This window comes from Gallus gallus, chromosome 34 (assembly GCF_016699485.2).
Source record: "Gallus gallus isolate bGalGal1 chromosome 34, bGalGal1.mat.broiler.GRCg7b, whole genome shotgun sequence".
NCBI classification, from domain to species: Eukaryota; Metazoa; Chordata; class Aves; order Galliformes; family Phasianidae; genus Gallus; species Gallus gallus.
The window spans coordinates 2,682,537-2,705,436 of NC_052565.1; the positions used below are offsets into that span (position 1 = coordinate 2,682,537).

Genomic DNA, 22,900 nt, shown 5'->3' on the forward strand with positions numbered 1-22,900 from the left:
ACCACTATGAGTCCATCCTGGTCTTTCCTGGCCCATACTGGTGTGCACGCCTGGATCCTACTAGTTCCTCTGGGACTCCATTGACAATATGAGGCCGTATTGGTCATTACTGGTTTTTATTGGGCTGCACAAGAGTCATCCTCGCTTCCCTGTTATTTTACTTTGGTTAACCCCATTGGGTGAGCCTGGTGTTGGTTTCCTAAAGTTTGGATCTGGGAGGCGTCCATTTCCTTTGCTTATGATGAAGGCACGGAAGCGATGCGGGCGCACACTAAGGTCACAAGTGTTGCAGGGGTGGGAGCGTTTGTGCCACAGCTGGTGAGCAGAGCTGGTGCTCTGGTGGGCGTGCTGCACGCGGGGACTGAGCTCTGGGCCCTCCTTGGAACAGATCACCCTGTGAGAGCCTGTCCGAAGCACCACTGTGGCGTGTGCGTGAGCTGGGCACAGCTTGGGCTGAGCAGGCCGAGCAGGTGAGCTGGGTTTGGTGCTGGGGGGTTGCCAGGAGCTGTCTCACAAGAAAAGCTGGGCTGGGGAGGAGTTCCCAGCTCAAAGGGTGCCCTTCTGACTGGCTGTTTCCAGGGGACGGGGGTTCTTGTTGAGATTCCATCCCACGTTTCGATGAGGATGATGAAAGTGTCATTCCTCTCCTGGAAATCCGCTGCCGGGCCCCCGCCTTCATGTCAGGCTTTGAAAAGGAAGGAGAGCTGCAGACTTCACAGAGCGCAACTTGCGCCTCACTGCCCCACTGGCACTCCCCAGCTCCCTAACACAATGCTAACCCTACACCCAACCCCAACTCCAACCCTAACTCTAAATCTAAACCAAACCAGAACCCCAACCACAATCACTAACACTAAACCCAACCCTAACCCCAACACTAACCCCAACCCACACCCTAACCCTAATCACAACCCTAAACCCAAGAGTAACCTCAATCCCAGCCCAAACCCTAAGCCTAAACCAAAACCTAATTCCAACACTCACCCCAATCCTAACATCAAATGTTGAGCCCAACCCTATCGCAACTTAAGGCCCAACACTAACCCTAACCCTCACCGTAACCCTAACCCTATGCTAGCCCTAACCCGAAACCTAACCCTAACCCCAACCCCAACCACAACCCAAGCCCTAACCCTAACCCTATCCATAACCCTAACTGCAACCCCAACCCCAGCTTTAGTTGGTGAACTCACCAGGGAAATCCTGAACCCCCCTGCAGAGCAGCTCAGCCTTGATGTGAAGCACGTATTTCCAATTTCTGAGTTTTATGCTTCCGTTGCCCTCTTTTTTAATGATTTAATAAAATAATTGCAATAATATATCCAGTCCTCAGCAGCAGACTGGGGAACTGAGCAGCCCTGAGCAGAGCTGAGCACTGCCGGGGGCCCCACGCGGGCGGGGCAGCGGGTCACAGCGGGGCCCATTGTGACGCGTCCCCGTGCCCCCCAGCTCCAGCAGCGCCAGCGCTGTGCCCCTCACTTTCCGTCAGGACTGAGATGGGACAGCACGCGAGCAGAGCAGCGGTGCAAGCCGCCCCTCGGGGCAAACCGCAGCGCTTCTCTCCGCCCATGGCTGCCCAGGCCACGGCCCGTCCCCAACCTCAACCCTCATCCTCTGCGATGGAGGAGAGAAACCCCTCCTGCCCTGCTGAGGCCAAGGAGAAGGACAAACTCCCCCAGGAGCCCACTTCTGTGCCGCCCGGTGAGTGAGGGTCCCCACAGGGCTGGGGGTGGGAAGCGCCCTCTGCACAGTGTGGGGGCTGCGTGGGGCGGCAGAGGGCAGAGTTCCCTTCTCTCCTCGCTTTGCTCCGGGCTCCTCTACACCAACCCTGACGGCAAACCTTAATCCTAACCCCAACCCAGCCCCAACCCCAACCCTAATCCCAACCTTAATCCTAACCCCAGCCCTAACCCTAACCTGAACCCCAACCCCATCCTTAACTCTACCCTTAGCCCCAACCCCAAACTCAATCCTAACACTAACCACAACCCCAACCTTAACTCTAACCCACCCCCACCCCCAACCTTAACCCTAATCCAACCCCAACCCTAACCTCAATCGTAACACTAACCACAACTCTAAACCCAGCTCTAATTCCGATCCCCCTCCTACCCCCAATTCCAGCTCCCCCCTTGGATGCCTCTGGGCTGCCCATGTGTGCTGTGGAGCGTTACGCGATGGACAACATTGAGGCCTTTCTCCGGAGCACAGAGGTGACAGCGGCCGCTCCCATCACGGCGGTCCCCCATCCCCCCCCAGGCCCATTGCATCCGCAGGAGGGCTGTGCCCCCTGGCCCCGCCCCCCCGCTCACAGCTCCCCACGCTCGCTGGCAGCCTCAGAATGAGGAGAAGAAGATGAAGTTCCTGTGCAGCATCCGCACCATCTGCGGCTCCGCAGCAGAGAGGAACACGGTGCAGGAACTGCGCATCTTCTGCCGCCGGAACGAACTTGTGGAGAACATCATGGTGAGGGGCGGTGGGTGCTGGAGGGGGGGCAGTGGGCGGCTCCTCTCCTCCCAGTGCTGGGAGCACTGCATGCCTGATGCCATCCCGCTGTGCTGCAGGTGCTGCTGGCAGAGGAGCCGCGGAGAGAGCTGAGCTCCGAACTGCGGCTGCAAGCGGTAGCCGCCATCACCTCCCTCAGGTACTGCCCCACACCGGGATGGCCCCACAGCATTCATATGGCCCCAGACTGCCTGTATGGCCCCACAGTGTCTGAATGGCCCCACACTGCCTGTATAGGCCCCACAGCCCCCGGGGACGATCCTGGCAGTACTGGGCTGCTGCTCTCCCCCTTTGGGGCGGGGCAAAGGGCCGAGGGGGTCCTGCAGCACTGCTGGGCCTCAGCTCTAACATTGACCATAACCTAACCCTAACCCGAACAACAACCTAACCCCAACCCGAACCCCAACCCCAATCTGACCACAGCAGCTCTCAGGACTCCCTCTGCCCCACACATCCCGATGGAGGAGGGGTTCCTCCCAGCAATGCCCCCCCTGCTCTGCAGAGTGCTGCCCATGGGGGGATCCACTCCCCATCCTGCAGCACAGCACTCCCAGCGCCGCTGTCCCTGTTCTTGCAGCAAGGTGGAGGGGGCTCTGGAGGAGAAGATCCCTCTCTTTGTTGTGTGCTTCCGGAGCATCTTCCTGCTTCCCTCAGAGCAGGACCTGGACACAAACCTTTACTCCAAGGTGGGTGCCAGGGAGCTACAGGACCCCCCTGCCTTGCAGAACAGGGTCTTGCCATGCATCCCCCGTCCCCCTCCCCTCTAATCTCCCTCCACCCTGTCCGTTCTGCAGACCCTGAGGGCTCTGGATGAGATGCTGCACTCATTGGTGTTCATTCACCCCAGCACCAGCATCGGAGAGGAGCTGAAAGACGTCTTCCAGGTGAGCCTTGCCCATGGGGACCACACAGAGGAAGAGTGTTCCCCCCCCATCCCCACCACCCCAAAAACCTTCTGGGGTGATCCAGGGGGACCACAGGGCAGAGCAGCACCTCCTCTTCCCACAGGTGCTGCTGCCCTTCACCTCCTTGCAGAGCTCGACCGTGCGCCAGAGGGCAGTGGGGCGCATCTGGAAGCTGACCCATTCGCTGGCACATTACTGCCAGGAGAAGGTAAGGGCCCGACCCCCATAATGTGGAGTCTTTGTCTCTCCTTTTCCACGCTCTGCCCACTCCGGGGGTGCGCTCAACTTTCTGCTCTCCACGTACAGCCCCGTCACTCCTCGGAACAATCCCCATCTGCCAGCTATGACGAGCTCCGCCTGCCCGTGCTGGGGCAGCTGGTGGGATGCCTCATCCTGTGCTGCGCTTTTGTCCAGGAGGACAAAACATGCCGCTGTGCTTTGAGCGCTCTCCGTCACCTCTACAGATTTGTCCTGTGGAGAAGCCGTAAGGCAACGGCTGCTGACCTCTGCTTCAGCTGCCGCTCAGAGCAGTGAAGAACCCCATGGTGTTGGGGAGCTTTGCCGCACGGCCCCGTGCTTGGGGTCGGGGCAGCTGTCCAGCTCCCTGCAGGGCAGCCACTGCTCACGCACCTGCGCCTTGCTCTCCTTTCCAGGCTGGGAAGGGCAGCTGGACGAGCAGGGGAAACTGGAGCAGTGGGAAGCTGACCACGAGTTCTCCCTCACCTGGACCACCAACACCACGGTCATTTTGCTGGTGAGGAGGGATTGTTGCGCCAGGACTCATGGGCGCAGGGGGTGGGGGGAGCATGGCTGACATCCTTCCCCCCCTCTGCGTTCATTCCTCCCCAGCGCTTTGAGAAGTACTTCCACTCTTCAGAGAAGACCGATCTCATCCTCCTGGCGCTGCAGGGCATGAGGGACTGCAGCAACTGCAACACCCAGGTGGCTTCCACCTTGATGGCCATCCTGACGGTTGACTTCAACCCTATGCCCAATGATGTGAGCAACCGGGAGCTGCTTGCCAGGGGGCTGAGCCCATGGGAGGAGGGGGTGGGGTTGGGGTGGGTTGGGTCCTGATGGTTAGAATTGGGTTGGGTTGGGTGCAGGAAGGCTGTGTTGGGTTGGGTTGTCCTGCACGGCATCGATCTGATTTGAGACTTCAGGGTGCTTGGCCCCTCCTGGGGACGCCTGGAGTGAAGTTCTGCTGTCCCTGTGACCCTTCCAGGTGCAGCGCATCGTGACGGCCATCCACAGGAGCAGGAAGCTGATCACAGAGGAGCAGGCACTGAGGACCATCCACGGCACCTTCCCCTCACTGGCTGCCGCCAACCCTCGCGCGATGACACTCAGCCTGCTGCGCTGCTCCCCCACCTGTGACAAGTGCGCTGCCCCCACCCCCCGCAGAGAGGGACCCCCACCCCACAAGGACAGGGACCTCCACCCCACATGGATAGGGACCCCCACTCCACACGGAGAGGGAGACCACCCCCCATGGGACCTTCACCCGTGGTGCAGAGGGACCCTCACCCCACACATAGAACAACACCCACCCCACATATAGAAGGACTCCCACCCCACTCAGAGAGGGGCTCCCGCTGAGGACAGCTCTGTGCCGCAGGGACATATGGGAGCTGTGGGAGTTGGCGCTGTCCTCGGTGGATGTGGTGCCAAAGATGGTGCAGGCGCTGCTGCGTCAGCTGGAGACCGTGCCGCTGGGCCAGAAGACCGAGGTCGGCGTCCTTCACCTGGCCGTGAGTTTGGGGGTCCTCTGGGAACACTCCCCCCCACCCCCCCAAACCCAGGGGAGCAGCTCACTGCTGAGTGCTGTCCGGGTGCTTTCCGCAGGCGGCCACGGCACTGCATAAGCTCCTGCAGTACCTGGACTACGGCCCACAGGTGCGACTGGTTTTCCCGGAGCTCTTTGTGGCGCTCATCATCCAGCTGGTGTCCGCCGGGCCGCTAGCTCCGCTGGAGATCATCGCCATCACGGAGGACCCATTCCGCCCATCTGCGCCCACCTCTGCCATCAGGTAACACCGCAGTGCCCGCTCTGACCCCGCGGCACCACCCACACTGACCCCTGACCCCACGCTGACCTTTGTGCCCCTGCTGACTCCTGACCCCACACTGACTCCTGACTGCATGATGACCTCTGATTGAACCCTGACTCTGCACTGTGCCCTGGCCCCTCACTGACCTCTGGCCCCTGACCCCTGTGCTGACCCAATGCTGCCCTGTTTCCATGCAGGATGGTGGTGGAGACGGCCTGCAGTTTGCTGCTCTGCGCCGATATGGACAACCTGGCATTCTCCATGGAGACCCACGACCTGTGGGCGCGGTTGCTGGGCGCTTCCATGTGGCAAAACGGCCTACACTCCCTTGCCAAGTACGGCCCCAACCCCTTCCATGCTCTGCCCCATGCTGCCCCACACACTGCCCTACACGGTGCCCCAAGTGCAGTGCTCCTGAAATAAGTAGGGAACAAGATGGGGAGTGCTCAGGAGGTGCTGAGGCACGGTGGGCAGATGGAAGAGCACACTGTGGGGCGGCATGGGCTGTTCCGGTCCCCCTACTCCAGCCCAGACCCAGTGGGGTCAGCCCCTGAGCCCGGCTTCAGCCCTCCCCCTGCCCCACAGGGTGATGCTGAAGAACTGCCGGGATCAGTGCAGACCCATCTTCAGACACCTGCAGAATCTGCTGCAGTACCACCAGCTGCAGTGGAGGGAGGTCCCCGCCATGGCGTTCTACCTCGAGGTGGGTGTGGAGACGGTGCGGGGGAGGGTCTCCTTGGGAGGATGGGAGGCTGAGCCCGCTCCCGCCTGCTGACCACCGCTCATCACAGCTGTGGAGCTGCCAGGGGCACCACAAGGATGACACCGGCACCCAAAAGATCTTCAGGAAATACATCCGCAGCAAACAGCCCAGGAGCAGAGAGCTGGCGCTGCGCGGGCTGAGGAACCTTTACGCTGGGAGGATGCAGCTGCTGCTACCTGACGCGCTGCTGTGGCTGCAGGACATGCGGGCTGACATCAAACTGCAGGCCATACATCTGCTGCAGGACATTGTGGCACAGCGCCCCGCCAGCATCCGAGGTGTGCTCAGCCAGCTGGCCGTGCAGCTGCTGTCCTGCTTCAATGAGGTGAGGGACGCGGGGCAGCGGGGAGCATTCAAGCAGCCCCCGCACCGTGCAGAGCTCAGGACTACCCCCTTGTGTGTTTCCTCCCAGGACAACGCAGAGGTGCGCTGGCGCTCCATGGAGCTCTTTGCGCTGCTGCTGGAGGCGCCAGGCAGGAAGCGGCTGCTGCTGCAGGCGGAGAGGAGTCTGCTGCCACTCTTCATCCACATGAATGAGGACATCCCCAACGTGGCGCAGGTGGGGGCAGCTTGTGGGGTCACGGGGTCGCGAGGTTATCCGGTGTGACCAGCAACTACTCCCTGCCCTGTGCCCACGTGTACAGTCCTCCTAGATACCAGATCCCCACCTCATATCCACCCATACAGTCCTCCCAGTTCCCCCCTCCACTACACCCACCCATACAGTCATTAAGGTTAGGAAAACCCTCCCACATCCCCCACCCCGTTTCCCCAGACCCTGTGGGACGGGACCGGCTGTGGTGCCGACCCAGGTTTGGGATGGGGGTTCCCCCAGGATCTCCCACCAACACCCCCCCGTGTCACTGCTCCCCAGGCTGCTCAGAAAGCTCTGATCCATGCCGCCAAGCTCCTTGGCTGGCAGCAACTGCAACGCTTGGCCTGTGCGGCGGAGGTCTGGATGATTGCTGACTGCCTGGTAAGGACCCCCACCCCTCAACCCCTCTGGACCCCCCTTGCTGCCCTGCAGAAGGGGGGTCGGGGAGCCACTCTGCGGGTGCCACCCCCACCATGCTCTCTGCAGCTTCAGAAGAGGGGCAGAGATGCGGAGCAGTACCTGAAGGACACGGTGCTGCACCTGCACAGCCCCCAGGTGCCCGTGAGGGACACGGCCGTGCGCTTCCTCGGTGAGTCCCATCCCCAGTGGGTCCCCATCCCTCTGGCTGAATGCTGTGGGGTCGGTGCGCAGCGGGGGCCCTGGGGGACCACTGGGGAAATGGTGGGGTTCTTGGAAGTTATTAGGGCAACACTGGGATTACTGGGGCACTATGGGGTTCGCTGAAGCATTGTGTTGGGTCTCTGGGGGTCACTGGGGTCCTTGGGGGCAGATGGGCACCACAGGGGTCACTGGGACACCATAGGTCCCTGAGACACTGAAGGATTGCTGGGGATGATGGGGACACTATTAGGGTAGTATGGGGTTTTTGGAGGTCCGTGGAGCACCGTGGGGGTCCCTGGGATGCTGTGAGGTCCCTGGGCGCCGCGGGGCCGGGCGAGCGCTGACAGCAGCCATGTGCGCAGGGCTGCTAGGGCGAAAGCTGAGGAATGAGAACCGGGAGAAGGTGTTGGACATCCGTAAAGGTGAGCCGTCCCCCCCGCTGCCCCGTGCCCCGGGAAGCGCCGTGTGAGGCCCACGTGGTGACACAGCACTGTTCCATTGCAGCCCTGGAGGGCGCCAAGGAGGACAGCGAGCCGACCGTGCGCTGTCTGGTGCTGCAGACACTGCTGATCCTCAGCGTGCTGGAAGATGTGCCGCCCACCAGGCCCAGGTTGCGCCGATGGTTCTGGAGAACGTGGAGGGAGTAGTGCCGCTCCACAGGGATGGGTCTTCGTCTGTCACGTTTGTTGTAGTGTTATATGTAGAGCTGAAATAAAAGTAGTTATTAGTTATTAGTTAAAGCTGTGTTGGAGTTGCCCCGTGTTTCAGGGCTTAGTGTTGAGAAGCGCTGTTGGCAGCGCAGCGTCACCGTGCGGATCTCTGCGGAGTAACAACGTGTTTGGAGGTGTTTGCATTCTGCTCCTCATTGCCACACTAATGCCAACCCTAAGAGCAACCCACAGCTGGCGGGAAAGGAAGGGGGACAGGAAGGGAGAGCCTTCTAGCTCCACATCCCCTTATAGCCCACCCTATAGCCCCATCCCCTTATAGCCCACCCTAAGGCCCCTCTCAGCCCCATGTCCCTCTGCGTTCCCCTCACAGCTACCTATATCCCCATATCCCCCTGTGTGGATCCCCACAGCCCACTATAGCCCCATATCACCCTGTATCCCCCCCGTAGCTCCCGTATAACCCTATACCCACAACAGTCCCCTATCTCCCTATATCCTCCCCATGACCTCCCACAGCCTCCCTGTATTCCCACAACAGCCCCCTCTAGCCCCATATTCTCCTATAACCCACGCACAGCCCTATATCCCTCTACAGCCCCCCACAACCCCCTAAACGCCCATATCCCCACTACATCTCCCCCACAGCCCCTATGTCCACCTCAGCCCCGGTGGGGTCTGGGCGCAGCACTGGAGGGCTTGGGGGGGGCCTGGCCCGGATGCGGGCAGCAGCGCTGCGGCGGTGGGGGCCCCGAGCCCTTCAGCGTCCCAAATCCCCGCATCCCACAGCAGAGGGGGGGGGAGGGCGGGGGGGGTGGTATGGCCTGGGCCGCGCATGGTTCCTCTCCCCGGCCCCGGCCCGGAGCCGTTCCCCCAAACACCTGTGGCACTGCTGTCCTCAGCACCGCTCCTCAGTGCCGCGGTTCCATCTCAGTACTGCCCGCTGTCAATGGTTTACAGGCTGGTTCGGCTCAGTTCTGTGACCAGCGGGGTGGAGGGATTTCGCAAAATCCACACCTCCAGAAAAGGGAAACAGGGGACCCCAAAATAATTAAAAGCAGCGGCAACGATCTGAGGAGAAACAAACTAATTTACTACATACGGAATTGGAAGGCAAGATAGCACACTATAACACAATATAATTCGAATTGAAGCAAATAAATCAAATAGAATGAGAGAAAGAGTATCTGAAAGCTGTAGGCCTTACAGTAGTGCTGAGGCGATGCGTGTGGTCGGGACGAGAGCCGAGGGAAGAAGAGGAGATCAGGTGACTTTGCCAGAGGTTCTATCTCCTCTCTGACCGCAAAGCCCCCCTGGGAATGTAGTTCTTCTCTTTCAGACAGGTGCCCGGAACTGGAGCATTAATGCTTTAACTCCAGGTGCACTACATGATGTTACGATGTGGAATTGCAGTCACCACCAAGGATAAAACCATGACACCCGCACAGCGGCTGCAGCGGCGGTGCCGAGCGGGGCGGCCCGGGCTGTGGGTGCGGCGCTGTCTGAGGGGAGAGCCTGGGTGGCCCCGAGCCGGCCGCCAACGGCCGCTCCCACGCGCTGCGCCTCAGCCAATCGCAGCCGGCGGTGCTGCCTCTGACCAATGAGAGGCCGGCATGGGCCGGCGTGGGGCTGGGGGAGGGGCAGAGTGGAGCGGCGTGGGTGCCCCCAAAGCAGCGGCAGCAGCAGGAAGGGGCTCCAAAATGCCAAGAATATTGGCGAGGCTCTGCCAGGAGCAGCAAAAGGCAGCGAGGTGCTCCCTGAAGCACCGCAGCGGTTTGTTCGCCCATGGCACACACACGTGTGCAGCCCCATCCTTTCACACATCCGTGCACACACACGCTTGACAAACCCCAGCTCTTTGACCAATCCAGTGCACACTCAACCGTGATTTGCATTAATCGCAGAAGCGTAGAACTGTAGCGTTGCTCAGGTTGGGAAAGACCCGCCTCTGCAGAGGCCGCTGCCGCTTGCATTGCTTTAGATCTTTAAGGGAGGGCGAGTTATCTAAAGGATCCCCTTTACGATCTTTCTGCTTCTCTCCTTTTTCTTTTGAACTCTGTCTCAAGTGGATGGAGAGGGCTATCTGTTGCATCCCTCCCATTCCTCGAGTGGAACAGCTCGGCCTGGGGTAGAGGCCCTGGCTTCTTTGATGTTTGATACATCTGTTGTTCTTTTGCCGAGGGCCTCTTGGCAAAACAGAATAGCCTCACAATATGCTTTTTAGTCTATAATTCAAAAGCAGCAGTTTTTGTACTTACTAATTACTTCATCTGCCTACTACGCATGCATCAGAATGGAAAATTGACCTAAAGGACAAGTGATGAGGACTGTTAGAGACCCCTCCCCCCACCTTGATGGAATCAGGAGAATCCCAGAAAGAATTATTAGTACCAATCAAGGATGCTAGATGGCCGCAGACACCATAAAATACTCATCACGTTAGTTCTAAATGCAGAAACAACATTCCACTCCCACAGCTGGCCCTTGCCCCGGTGCTTCATGCCATCGCTAGAGCCCGAGAGGCTGGCACCAGCCCAGGGGCATAAAAACACAGCCAGAGAGACCAGCACCGGCCCCGGGGCCTGAAGCCACAGCAACAGCCCGAGAGGCCAGCACGATGTGTGGGGCCTATAGCCACAGCCGGAAAGGCCGGAAACAGTCCTGGGGCTTAAAGCCACAGCCACAGTCAGAGAGGCCGGCACCAGCGCCAGGGCCTGAAACTACAGTCATGTTGGAAATAGCCAAATAATTTATCAGGACGGTATCTTGGAAAAAGCAGGTTTTCTTCGCAATTGCAATGGCAGGCCTCCTGCAAGCAGGAGAGCACACAGAAAACTGCCTTACATCTTTGATGCCCTATTACTCGACGCTTATCTCTTTCTCTCTCCTCATTGGCTGAGGACTTCAGGTTCACAGTCTTCCCGGCACTCAACTAACCAGAAAGTGTTGCTAACTAAGCACGTATTGCTAATTAATTAACTTCTCACACTTGGTCACTCAATACTAGATGATTGCTTCTGGACATCTGCTCGTCCTTGCACAGAGATAAGCCTGGAAGGAGGAGAGAGGGGAGTATCTTGATGCCTGCCTGTTGCATCCCAACCTATCCCCAGAGCGAGGCAATCCAACCTTGTGTAGAGGCCATGGCTTCTTTGATGTTTGTTAAGTCTGTTCTCCTTTTACTGCGGGCCTCTTGTCTAAACAGGATAGCCCTACAGCCAGGGGCTGAAACCACAGTCACAGCCAGGCAGTCTGGCATCGGCCCCAAAGCCTAAAGCCACAGCCCGAGAGGCTGGTGCTGGACCCGGGGCCTGAAGCCCCAGCCCAAGAGGCCTGCGCGCTCCCTGGCGCCTAAAGCCACTGCCAGAGAGGCCAGCACCGGCCCTGGGACCTACAGCCACACACTCAGCCCAAGAGACCGGCACGGGCCCCAGAGCCTGAAGCTCTAATCAGGAAGGTCAGCAGTGGCCTGAGTGAAGGCAGAGACCCTAGGATGGTCCTTGTACAGGAGGGACCCCTGTACCGGTACAGGGGGGGGTCCCCTGCTCAAAAATTAAAGACAGGAGGAACACTTACTTCAGAGGCGGAGTCTGGGGAGTGGTTTACAAGGAATAGGCAGGACCTGGGAGGAGTTTGGTAGAAAGGGGGCAAGGCTTCTGCTTATCAATAGCACACTGCAAAGGAGGAAGCTCCTGGAATTGCAGGTCTGAAGCCTTCAGATGAGAAACCAGACCAATCACCACAAAGGAAATGATATTCAAAACGACTTGACTGTACTCTGCACATGTCCAATAAGGAGTGAAAAACAAGAAGACATTCACAGAATTAGTTAGCAAGGGCCCAAGGGCCTGAAACTGTAGGCACAGCACAAGAGAGGCTGGCACCGTCCCTGGGGCCTAAAGCTGTCACCGCAGCCAGAGAGACCGGCACTGGTCCCAGGGCCTGAAGCCACAGCCACAGCCCAGAAGGGCAGCCCCGGCCCTGGGGCCTGAAGCCACAGCCCAAAAGGGCAGAACCAGTCCTGGGACGTGAAGCCACAGCCCAAGAGGCTGGCACCAGCTTTGGGGCCTGAAGCCACAGCCCAAGAGGCTGGCACCAGCTTTGGGGCCTAAAGCCACAGCCACAGCACAAGAGGCCAGCACCAGCTCCGGGCCTAAGTCCACAGCCGGAGAGGCCGGCACTGGCCCAGGGCCTAAAGCCATAGTCCGGGAGGCCAACATCGGCCCTGGGGCGTAAAGCCTCAACCAGAGAGGCATACAGGTGTGCATTCCTATTGGTTTCTACTGATTCCTATGGGACTCCATTGAGCACTACGAGGCCGTGCTGGTCCTTACTGCTTTTTATGGGTCAATAGTGGTTTGCGCTCCTACGGCTTCCGATGGGTGTCTACTGACCACTATGAGTCCATCCTGGTCTTTCCTGGCCCATACTGGTGTGCACGCCTGGATCCTACTAGTTCCTCTGGGACTCCATTGACCACGATGAGGCCGTATTGGTCATTACTGGTTTTTATTGGGCTGCACAAGAGTCATCCTCGCTTCCCTGTTATTTTACTTTGGTTAACCCCATTGGGTGAGCCTGGTGTTGGTTTCCTAAAGTTTGGATCTGGGAGGCGTCCATTTCCTTTGCTTATGATGAAGGCACGGAAGCGATGCGGGCGCACACTAAGGTCACAAGTGTTGCAGGGGTGGGAGCGTTTGTGCCACAGCTGGTGAGCAGAGCTGGTGCTCTGGTGGGCGTGCTGCACGCGGGGACTGAGCTCTGGGCCCTCCTTGGAACAGATCACCCTGTGAGAGCCTGTCCGAAGCACCACTGTGGCGTGTGCGCGAGCTGGGCACAGCTTGGGCTGAGCAGGCCGAGCAGGTGAGCTGGGTTTGGTGCTGGGGGGTTGCCAGGAGCTGTCTCACAAGAAAAGCTGGGCTGGGGAGGAGTTCCCAGCTCAAAGGGTGCCCTTCTGACTGGCTGTTTCCAGGGGACGGGGGTTCTTGTTGAGATTCCATCCCACTTTTCGATGAGGATGATGAAATGTCATTCCTCCCCTGGAAATCCGCTGCCGGGCCCCCGCCTTCATGTCAGACATTGAAAAGGAAGGAGAGCGCAGACTTCACAGAGCGCAACTTGCGCCTCACTGCCCCACGGATGGCCGGGCTAGGCGGCCGCGATGGAGTCACCACAGCGACACAGAGGAGCAATGCCGGGTAATGGATGGAGCTTTCTGACAAGGAATCGGCTCGTTCCAGGCAAAGCCGGGCAACTTTCGAAACAACAAATCATAACCGTTACGGGTAGAGGGTACTTTGGAACAGTTGTGATTTCCGCGCCAACTGCCTGAAGATCAATTTAGGCAACGGCTACTAAAGAGAAATGAGGAACTCAATCCTGAGAGGAAAGAAAAGAAGAGAGAGAAAACAGAGAGGTGCCAGCACTCCCACTCGGGGCGGGCAGCAGGCTGCTGTCTTGCGTCATAATGGGCCACGGCCAGCACTGGCCACGCTGTCACCGCGTCGCCACGGCAACGTTTGTGACACGGCCACCCGGGAGGGGTATAAAGGCGGTGCACGGTGGTGGGTCCTGCACCCTGAAGGAGCATCTGGACGAGAGCAGACGCATCTGAAGGGATGAGCTCCGGCATGGCTGGCGCCAACACGGAGCAACCCGCTGGCACAAGGCGGAACAGGACGAGCGAGGCCGGCCCCGCAGCGAGGCGTGCCTCCAGAGCGACAGACACCAACACCGAAGGTACACGGGTCCACAGCCACCACAGGAGCGCTGCTGCAGCCCATCTTGGCGCTGAGCGGGAGAGACCCAGCACGGGGACCAGCTCGGGGCTGTCTCCGTGTGGGGCTGGGGACTGCAACGACACTTTCCGTCTGCCACCTCCCTCCCGGCCCGAGGCAGTAGGAGCGCCGGGAAGCGGCAGATGCAGAGTGTGACCCGCTTTTCCTCTGCCCTCCAGAGCGAGTTGCCGTCTGGGATGCGGTGGCTGCCTACGTACAGGAGCACCTCCTGGTGCAGAAGGTGTGTTGGCTGTCGTCTTCCTCCTCTCCCTGTCCAGCTCAGCCTGCAGTTCCTCTGACTCTTCCCCTCCACACAAAGCAGGAAGCTCAGCCCAAATTGCTCTGCTGTGCATAGCGTGGGCTTCCTGCAAAGGCAGCATCGCTTGTGCTAGGCGGGCTCCGAGCTCAGGGCCGAGCCCAGCCTCGGGAAGCCTCTGGATTCCACCAGGCTGCTTCCGCCCTGACTGCTGTGCTGCATTTGGGAGGGCAAGGAGAGGGAGAGGACTGTGCAGCTCCTTCCCAAAGCCTCTCCCGCTGCCCTGCCCGCTGGTGCCTCTGAGCAGCGGGAGAGGGCTTCTGAGCTCTGTCCCTACGTGGGACCCCCTCCAGCTCTTCCTCCAGCCGGCCCATAACCCTGCAGCCCGTGCTTTCTCTTCCACTCGCAGGGGGTCTGGATTCCCACCTTCGGCTCATTTGACACCATCTCTAAAGACATCAGGACTGCGGACGGGACCGTGACTCTGCGGTGGCCTGTGTTTCAGCTGGCCAGGAACCTCAGAGCCATGCACCACCTCGGGTCCGACAAGGACTCCCTGCCAGGTAGGAGCGGGATTGAACCCTTGCAGGCTTCACGGACGGGGCAAAGAAGGCCACCGCCTCCCTTCTCAGAAGGAGACCTCCCTCCCTCTCCGAGGTGGGGGCCGTGCTGGCTGATGGCCGCAAGAAGCACTTGTAGGGAAGCAAGCAAGCGCCTGTGGAAAAGCGACTGCAGGATCAACTCTGTCCCTCGCATTTTTCAGCCCATAGGGAGGTGGAGACCCTGAAATACAGCGAGGTGGCTGCCGCTGCCTCTGTGACCTGGCAGAGAGGGAAGACCTGCATCCAAAGCACCGTGTCCCTCCTCTCCAACTGCCTCAAGAATGGGGAGAACGTTGCCTTTGTCCTGAAAGACATAGGAGTGCTCCTCTTTGAAGGCATGAGCTTTGGAATTAAATACTATTACGACTTCCTTGAGAAGCTCTCCGGGAAGGAGAAATTCAGAAAAGTTGTTTTCAAGGTGAGCTGGAGGTTTCTCCATGGCCCGGGCAGTCCCGTGACCCTTGCTCTGACTGCACATGGCCCACCAGGACCTGGCCAGCTGCTTGGGCTGTGCAGGTGCTGCGCTGGTGTCAGCTCTCCCTGCCTTGGGCTCCTCCAGTCCTGAGGGCCTCAGCCATCAGAAGGATGTCCCACAACCTCCCTGTTCCTCCCCTGCAGGCCCCCTGGCTGCTGGACACGCTGGTGTCCCGGGTGGCACCGGTGGCCTCCCTGACGCACTCTGGCCGCCTCGTCGTCTTCCCCATGTGAGTATGTTTGTGGCTGCAGCCGCTGCTTGATGCAGCTGCTCAGCTCTCATTCTGTAGTGCTTGTTCCTTGTGTCCATGGCTGTCCTGCCCGTGACGATATGGCACAGAATCACAGAATCATTTGAGCTGGAAGCAACCCTGAAAGGGCACCTAGTCCCACGATCCTGCAAGGAACAGGGACACCTACCGCCAGATGAGGTTGCTCTGAGCCTGGTGCAGCCTGACCTCAAACGACTGTCGGGGCAGCCACCACCTCTCTGGGCAAGACGTTCCGGTGCCTCAACACCCTCCTGCCAAAAACTTCTTCCGTACATCCAATCTCAATCCTCCCTCTTTCCCTTTGAAACTGTTTCCCCTTGCCCTACCCCAAGGGACCCTGCTAAGGACTCCAGAAAGTAGTGGCCTTAACGCAGCAGGAAAATGTGCTGTGAGCAGACATCACGGCCAGCAAAAAGGATTGGCGGAGCACTGCATCACGCCGGTGTCTGCTCTTTCTGCACAGGTTTCAGAAGCAGGTTGCACCCAAACCACCGCCCAGGATATTCCGCAAGGCCTCCGGAGATCTCCATGGTGAGGGGAAGCAAAAGAAAGAAGGGGCTTTGCCACCTCTTGTCCAGGGCAAGAAAGGTAAAGCAGCTGCCAGCTCCTTCCCATGGCACGTGCAACCACCGTGTGACGGGAAATCCCTGAGCGCCCCTTGTCACTGAGCCAAAGGCTTCAGGTGAATGTCTTCTGCCTTCCCGATTGCAGTGAGGTTTGCTGAAGTGCCAACGTACATCAGACGCTTCAGCGTTGCAAGTACTGCTGGACAAAGCTCAAGAAGCAGAAGAAGCTTACAGCAGGAGAGCTTTTCGTCCAGGTGAGGCTGGAGGCTCTGGGCTGGGATCAGCTCACAGGGCTGGCCCCTGTCCGGATCTCAGGAGCGCCACGGGGCAGCCGGTGAGCTGTCTGTGGGGAAGGCCGTGTTGCAGCCAAGGGTCCTGGCTCAGGGTTGCAGGATGCGGCCCCAAAGCCATCACCCACTCAAGCAGACCCCTCTTGCTCTGTGTTTTCAGTCCGCTGCCAGCGATCCTGAGAACGTCTGAAGCCCGCGAGCAGCCGGTGACCTGGCAGCCGCAGGGCCAGGCAGGAAACGAAGGCCAAGAACACCTGGGCCAAACAACGGGAAAAAAACATGTCCGGTTCCGCGGAGATGAACAAGGAGCGGGAGAGGACCGTGAGGCTGGAGCGGCGGCCATGTGGAAAGCAAAGGCCTCGCACCCTCAGGTTGCCGGGAGGCAGGTGGCATCTCACATCAAAGACAGGAGATGTTCATTAAGAGCTGAGTCCAGCCTGTCCAGGGATACCAAAGGCCTTGCATTCCGGCCACCGTTACTGCCACGTGACTCTGTCAAACTACTCAGGCAGAGGCAGATGGCCAAGAAGGACAGGCCGGCGCAGGCAGAACCTCAGGAGATGGCGGCATCACCGTCTCACCGTGAGTGCAGCCTGCCTGAGGAGCCCTCCACCTGCAGATCTGGTTTGCTGCCACCCACACGCAACAGACCAGAGTCTCCCAAGACTCCGCCTCCAAGGACCACAGCCCCGCGCCGCAGGCCGCCAACACCCTACCCGTTTCTGCCACGTGACTCTGTCAAACTACTCAGGCAGAGGCAGATGGCCACGAAGGACAGGCCGGCACAGGCAGAACCTCAGGAGACGGCGGCATCACCGTATCACCGTGAGTGCAGCCTGCCTGAGGAGCCCTCCACCAGCCGATCTGGTTTGCTGCCACCCATACGCAACAGACCAGAGTCTCCCAAGACTCCTCCTCCAAAGTCCAAAGCCCCGCGCCGCAGGCCGCCAACACCCTACCCACGCTGAGCAGGGCATGGGGTGCCCGGGACAGACAGAGCTTCCCCTGAGCCTGCAAAACTCCATCTGCACCATTCCTGGGTGCCAGCTCCCTGTAGAAAAGCAGAGGTAGAGGGACAGTGGGGACTGGGCTGGATTCAAGAAAGAACATTCACGCTAGAAGCTGCGGAACAAGATAGATAAACGGCATGAGAAAGGAATGCTGAGAACAAAGGACGCCTCCAGGAGACAAAAACAAGAGTCATGCGAGAAGCACGATCACCGCATGATAACGACCCCGGGTGGAGGAAGAGCACGTGGCTACGAACAACTCGTGACACCGATGGATAAGCTCCTGCATGCACGCTTAAGGAGTCGACCAGGGGTGACTGTGTCAAATGATTTTTTGACATGGAAAGGGGGGTGGGAAAATGGGAAAGAGAGAACTTGGGGATGTTTGAACCTGCAATAAACAATTTGGATCATTCACACCTGAGTCCGTGCCTTCAGATGCCGAAGGGACTCTTCCAAGACCCCGTGGCCCTGGGCGCATATGATGGCTGTATTTCATGGAATCATCCCAGAACCATGGAATGGCCTGGGTTGAAAAGGACCCCTAAGATCATCTGGTTCCAACCTCCCTGCCGTGGGCAGGGTGGCCAACCACTAGACCAGGCTGCCCAGAGCCACATCCAGCCTGGCCTTCAATGCCTCCGGGGATGGGGCGTCCACAGCCTCTCTGGGCAAGTTGTTCCGGTGCGTCACCACCTTCTGAGTGAAAAACTTCCTCCTCATGTCTAACCCAAACCTCCCCCGTCTCATTTTAAAACCATTCCCCCTTGTCCTATCGCTATCAACCCATGTCATTCCCCCTCCTGTTTACACCCTCCCTTCCACCACTGGAAGGCCACCATGAGGTCTCCCTGGAGCCTTCTCTTCTCCAAGCTGAACAAGCCCAGTTCCCCCAGCCTTTCTTCAGAGGAGAAGAAAGCCCTGTGGTCATCTTAGTGGCCCTCCTCTGGACCCGTTCCAAGGGCTCTGCGTCTTTCTTGTGCTGGGGGCCCCAGGCCCTTCACAAGCCCTTCATCAGCCTTGTAGCCCTTCTTTGGACCTGCTCCAGTACCTCGGTTTCCCTTCTGTACCGAGGTGCCCAAAACTGAACACAGCACTCGAGGTGAGGCCTCACCAGCACTGAGTACAGGGGCAGGACGTCTTCCCCAGTGCTGCTCACCACACCATTCCTGATCCAAGCCAGGATGCCATGGGCCGCCTTGGCCACCTGGGCACACTGCTGGCTCGTATTCAGCTGACTGTCCAAGTGCACACCAAGGTCACTTTCCATCAGGCAGCTTTCCAGCCACTCCTCCCCAAGCCTGTAGGGTTGCCTGGGCTTCTTGTGACCAAAATGCAGGACCCAACACTTGGCCCTGTTGAAACTCATACAGTTTACCGTGGCCCAGCCAGCCAGCCTTTGCACGTCCCTCTGTAGTGCCTTTCTCCCCTCCGGCTGATCAACACTCCCTCCCAGCTTGGGAGGGAGCTGTAGGACGCTGATGGGGCTCTCAAGGTAGACGGGGGTTGGGATGGCGCCAAGTTGCATGGTTACAGTGACAGAGTGACAGTGTAATCTTCAGGGACAGGAGGTTGTTCCAGTGGTGGCACCGCTGACGGTTGGCCTGGTGTCACCCGGTGGCCCTGGGGGGAGTTGTTTCCCCCGGGTGGGGCTTTACACGGGGGTTTGGCGGGAACCATCCACTTCTGAAGGGAAGCTGGGAAAAAAAATACAATGAAATCAACGTGGCGTTTATTTTAGTAGAAACAGAAGGTTTTGGGGGTGGTCCCGTGGGGACAAAGCAGAGTGAGGACGTGCCACTATGTGGGGTTGTCCTCAAAATTCCCATCTGAGACCTCTGGAGGACTCCAGGAGCTCCTGGGCCCCCCCTGGCTCATCTCCAGACCCTTGCAGAAGACAACAGGACCCTTTGAACCCAGCTGAGGACCCCTTGGATCCTACACGTCCTCTCTGTGACATCGCCAGCGCCTTCTGAATGAATGCAAGGATACCGGGGACCCAAGACCCTTCAGGGACATCTCCAGGTCCTTCTGGATGACTCCCGTGCCAGACAGGGGGTGTTGTGGGGGGCAGAAAAGGGTTAGCGGGGCTTCCATGGGGTGGAAGGAAAGTCTGGGGGTGGAAAGGGGGGTTGAGGAGAATCTAGGGGGGAAGGTGTGAGCGGGGCTTCTGTGGGGTGGAAAAGGGGTCTGGAGGTGGAGGGAGGGGTGAAAGGGAGAAACTGGGGGGGGTGCTGGGGGGCTTCTATGGGGTGGAAAGAGGGTCTGGGGCAGAGAGAAGGAGTTGTGGGGTGGAAAAAGAGGGAAAAGAGGCTTCTGTGGATGTGAAGGGAAACTGGGGTGGTGGGGGGCATTGTGGAGGGGAACGTAGGGAGTTGAGAGGGGGGTAGGGGGGAATGGGGCTTCTGTAGGGCAGCAAGGGGGGGTCTGGGAGTGGACGGGGGTTGTGAGGGGGGAGAAATGGGATGAATGTGGTCTCTACTGGGAGGAAAGGGGGTCTGGGGATGGAGAGGGGGTTGGCAGGAGGAAGCTGGGGGGCTGTGAGGGGCTTCTATGGGGGTGGAAAGTGGTTCTGGGGGCTGAGAGAAGGAGTTGTGGGGGGGAAAAGGGGTGAGCGGGGCTTCCATGGGGTGGAAAGGGGGTCTGGAGGTAGAGGGAGACATTGTGTAGGGGAGCTGAGAAGGGGGAAAGAGGACTTCTATGGGGTGAAAAGGGTGTCTGGGGGGGGGATCTTGGTGGATTTCGTAGGGGGAAGGGAAGAGCGAGGTCAAATTGTTGGAAATATCCAAATACTTTATGAGAACGGTATCTCTCTCTTCCTGGACACCTGCTCATCCTTGGACAGAGATAAGTTTGGTAGGAGGATGGAGAGGACTATGCTGCATCCCTCCATTGCTGGAGGCCGGCAACAGCCCTGGGGCATAAAAACACAGCCAGAGAGAATAGTACCGGCAAGCAGAAGGGCGCACAGAAAACAGCCTTACGTCTTCGATGCCCTATTACTCGATGCTTATCTCTTTCTCCCCTGGTTCCTCATTGGCTGAGGACTTCAGGTTCACAGTCTTCCCGGCACTCAACTAACCAGAAAGTGTTGCTAACTAAGCACGTATTGCTAATTAATTAACTTCTCACACTTGGTCACTCAATACTAGATCATTGCTTCTGGACATCTGCTCGTCCTTGCACAGAGATAAGCCTGGAAGGAGGAGAGAGGGGAGTATCTTGATGCCTGCCTGTTGCATCCCAACCTATCCCCAGAGCGAGGCAATCCAACCTTGTGTAGAGGCCATGGCTTCTTTGATGTTTGTTAAGTCTGTTCTCCTTTTACTGCGGGCCTCTTGTCTAAACAGAATAGCCCTACAACCAGGGGCTGAAACCACAGTCACAGCCAGGCAGTCTGGCATCGGCCCCAAAGCCTAAAGCCACAGCCCGAGAGGCTGGTGCTGGACCCGGGGCCTGAAGCCCCAGCCCAAGAGGCCTGCGCGCTCCCTGGCACCTAAAGCCACTGCCAGAGAGGCCAGCACCGGCCCTGGGACCTACAGCCACACACTCAGCCCAAGAGACCGGCACGGGCCCCAGAGCCTGAAGCTCTAATCAGGAAGGTCAGCAGTGGCCCTGAGTGAAGGCAGAGACCCTAGGATGGTCCTTGTACAGGAGGGACCCCTGTACCGGTACAGGGGGGGGTCCCCTGCTCAGAAATTAAAGACAGGAGGAACACTTACTTCAGAGGCGGAGTCTGGGGAGTGGTTTACAAGGAATAGGCAGGACCTGGGAGGAGTTTGGTAGAAAGGGGGCAAGACTTCTGCTTATCAATAGCACTCTGCAAAGGAGGAATGAGTTAGCATTACTTGCTTCGTGGAATTATGAGTGTGCATATAGTATGGCTGCTTGAGAGCCACTGGTTGCGCAACGGGGGCAGTGTGAGCCCCCCGTGCACCGGTCTATACACCTTCAATAAACTACCTTACATTCTGACTCCTGTGAGGCTAGGTGCTGTTCCACAGGTCAGGCCCAAGGGCCTAAAACTGTAGGCACAGCACAAGAGAGGCTGGCACCGTCCCTGGGGCCTAAAGCTGTTGCCGCAGCCAGAGAGACCGGCACTGATCCCAGGGCCTGAAGCAACAGCCACAGCCCAGGAGGCCAGCCCCAGCCCTGGGGCCTGAAGCCACAGCCCGAAAGGGCAGAACCAGTCCTGGGGCGTGAAGCCACAGCCCAAGAGGCTGGCACCAGCTTTGGGGCCTGAAGCCACAGTCACAGCCCAGGAGGCCGGCACCAGCCCCTGGGCCCAAAGTCACATCCGAGAGGCCTGCACTGGCCCCGGGGCCTAAGTCCACAGCCACAGCACAAGAGGCCAGCACCAGCTCCGGGCCTAAGTCCACAGCCGGAGAGGCCGGCACTGGCCCAGGGCCTAAAGCCATAGTCCGGGAGGCCAACATCGGCCCTGGGGCGTAAAGCCACAACCAGAGAGGCATACAGGTGTGCATTCCTATTGGTTTCTACTGATTCCTATGGGACTCCATTGAGCACTACGAGGCCGTGCTGGTCCTTACTGCTTTTTATGGGCCAATAGTGGTTTGCACTCCTACGGCTTCCGATGGTTGTCTACTGACCACTATGAGTCCATCCTGGTCTTTCCTGGCCCATACTGGTGTGCACGCCTGGATCCTACTAGTTCCTCTGGGACTCCATTGACAATATGAGGCCGTATTGGTCATTACTGGTTTTTATTGGGCTGCACAAGAGTCATCCTCGCTTCCCTGTTATTTTACTTTGGTTAACCCCATTGGGTGAGCCTGGTGTTGGTTTCCTAAAGTTTGGATCTGGGAGGCGTCCATTTCCTTTGCTTATGATGAAGGCACGGAAGCGATGCGGGCGCACACTAAGGTCACAAGTGTTGCAGGGGTGGGAGCGTTTGTGCCACAGCTGGTGAGCAGAGCTGGTGCTCTGGTGGGCGTGCTGCACGCGGGGACTGAGCTCTGGGCCCTCCTTGGAACAGATCACCCTGTGAGAGCCTGTCCGAAGCACCACTGTGGCGTGTGCGCGAGCTGGGCACAGCTTGGGCTGAGCAGGCCGAGCAGGTGAGCTGGGTTTGGTGCTGGGGGGTTGCCAGGAGCTGTCTCACAAGAAAAGCTGGGCTGGGGAGGAGTTCCCAGCTCAAAGGGTGCCCTTCTGACTGGCTGTTTCCAGGGGACGGGGGTTCTTGTTGAGATTCCATCCCACTTTTCGATGAGGATGATGAAATGTCATTCCTCCCCTGGAAATCCGCTGCCGGGCCCCCGCCTTCATGTCAGACATTGAAAAGGAAGGAGAGCGCAGACTTCACAGAGCGCAACTTGCGCCTCACTGCCCCACGGATGGCCGGGCTAGGCGGCCGCGATGGAGTCACCACAGCGACACAGAGGAGCAATGCCGGGTAATGGATGGAGCTTTCTGACAAGGAATCGGCTCGTTCCAGGCAAAGCCGGGCAACTTTCGAAACAACAAATCATAACCGTTACGGGTAGAGGGTACTTTGGAACAGTTGTGATTTCCGCGCCAACTGCCT

At 58.7% G+C, this 22,900-nt stretch overlaps 3 protein-coding genes and 1 long non-coding RNA gene across 4 annotated transcripts; 3 read left to right on the forward strand and 1 right to left on the reverse strand.

The window, feature by feature from the left end:
• Positions 1–1,450: 1,450 nt before the first annotated feature.
• Positions 1,451–5,608, forward strand: LOC121108056. The gene is made up of 13 exons (XM_040654769.1): positions 1,451–1,701; positions 2,125–2,213; positions 2,335–2,466; positions 2,565–2,644; positions 3,083–3,191; positions 3,300–3,389; positions 3,514–3,618; positions 3,717–3,894; positions 4,064–4,164; positions 4,260–4,409; positions 4,636–4,790; positions 5,029–5,161; positions 5,256–5,608. The coding sequence occupies exons 1-13, from the start codon at positions 1,497–1,499 to the stop codon at positions 5,442–5,444; spliced, it is 1,716 nt and encodes a 571-aa protein (XP_040510703.1). The 5' UTR covers positions 1,451–1,496; the 3' UTR covers positions 5,445–5,608.
• A 48-nt stretch (positions 5,609–5,656) lies between these two features.
• On the forward strand, positions 5,657–7,093 carry LOC121108059. The gene is made up of 4 exons (XM_040654776.1): positions 5,657–5,796; positions 6,047–6,164; positions 6,253–6,549; positions 6,637–7,093. The coding sequence occupies exons 1-4, from the start codon at positions 5,660–5,662 to the stop codon at positions 6,829–6,831; spliced, it is 747 nt and encodes a 248-aa protein (XP_040510710.1). The 5' UTR covers positions 5,657–5,659; the 3' UTR covers positions 6,832–7,093.
• Positions 7,094–8,020: 927 nt separating this feature from the next.
• Positions 8,021–9,681, reverse strand: LOC112530913. The gene is made up of 3 exons (XR_003072634.3): positions 9,316–9,681; positions 8,990–9,179; positions 8,021–8,146 (listed from the first exon to the last, which is right to left on the reverse strand). It is a non-coding gene; the product is annotated as an uncharacterized LOC112530913 (long non-coding RNA).
• A 4,057-nt stretch (positions 9,682–13,738) lies between these two features.
• Positions 13,739–22,772, forward strand: LOC112530866 (serine/arginine repetitive matrix protein 1-like). Its single transcript, XM_040654945.1, has 10 exons — positions 13,739–13,847; positions 14,065–14,126; positions 14,551–14,704; positions 14,905–15,161; positions 15,362–15,447; positions 15,953–16,077; positions 16,201–16,309; positions 16,506–17,170; positions 22,169–22,281; positions 22,647–22,772. The coding sequence occupies exons 1-10, from the start codon at positions 13,739–13,741 to the stop codon at positions 22,770–22,772; spliced, it is 1,806 nt and encodes a 601-aa protein (XP_040510879.1).
• Positions 22,773–22,900: the final 128 nt, after the last annotated feature.

What these genes read in the sequence shown, in the direction of transcription:
- LOC112530866 (XM_040654945.1), top strand. Translation starts at nt 13,739, where the DNA reads ATGGCTGGCGCCAACACGGAGCAACCCGCTGGCACAAGGCGGAACAGG. An exon ending in TCAGAAAAGTTGTTTTCAAG is followed by an intron (nt 15,162 to 15,361) that starts GTGAGCTGGAGG and finishes CCTCCCCTGCAG; the next exon opens with GCCCCCTGGCTGCTGGACAC. An exon ending in GAGCGTTTGTGCCACAGCTG is followed by an intron (nt 22,282 to 22,646) that starts GTGAGCAGAGCT and finishes CCTTCATGTCAG; the next exon opens with ACATTGAAAAGGAAGGAGAG.
- LOC121108059 (XM_040654776.1), top strand. Translation starts at nt 5,660, where the DNA reads ATGGTGGTGGAGACGGCCTGCAGTTTGCTGCTCTGCGCCGATATGGAC. An exon ending in GGCCTACACTCCCTTGCCAA is followed by an intron (nt 5,797 to 6,046) that starts GTACGGCCCCAA and finishes CCTGCCCCACAG; the next exon opens with GGTGATGCTGAAGAACTGCC. An exon ending in CCATGGCGTTCTACCTCGAG is followed by an intron (nt 6,165 to 6,252) that starts GTGGGTGTGGAG and finishes CGCTCATCACAG; the next exon opens with CTGTGGAGCTGCCAGGGGCA.
- LOC121108056 (XM_040654769.1), top strand. Translation starts at nt 1,497, where the DNA reads ATGGGACAGCACGCGAGCAGAGCAGCGGTGCAAGCCGCCCCTCGGGGC. An exon ending in AGCTGAAAGACGTCTTCCAG is followed by an intron (nt 3,390 to 3,513) that starts GTGAGCCTTGCC and finishes CTCTTCCCACAG; the next exon opens with GTGCTGCTGCCCTTCACCTC. An exon ending in TCAACCCTATGCCCAATGAT is followed by an intron (nt 4,410 to 4,635) that starts GTGAGCAACCGG and finishes TGACCCTTCCAG; the next exon opens with GTGCAGCGCATCGTGACGGC.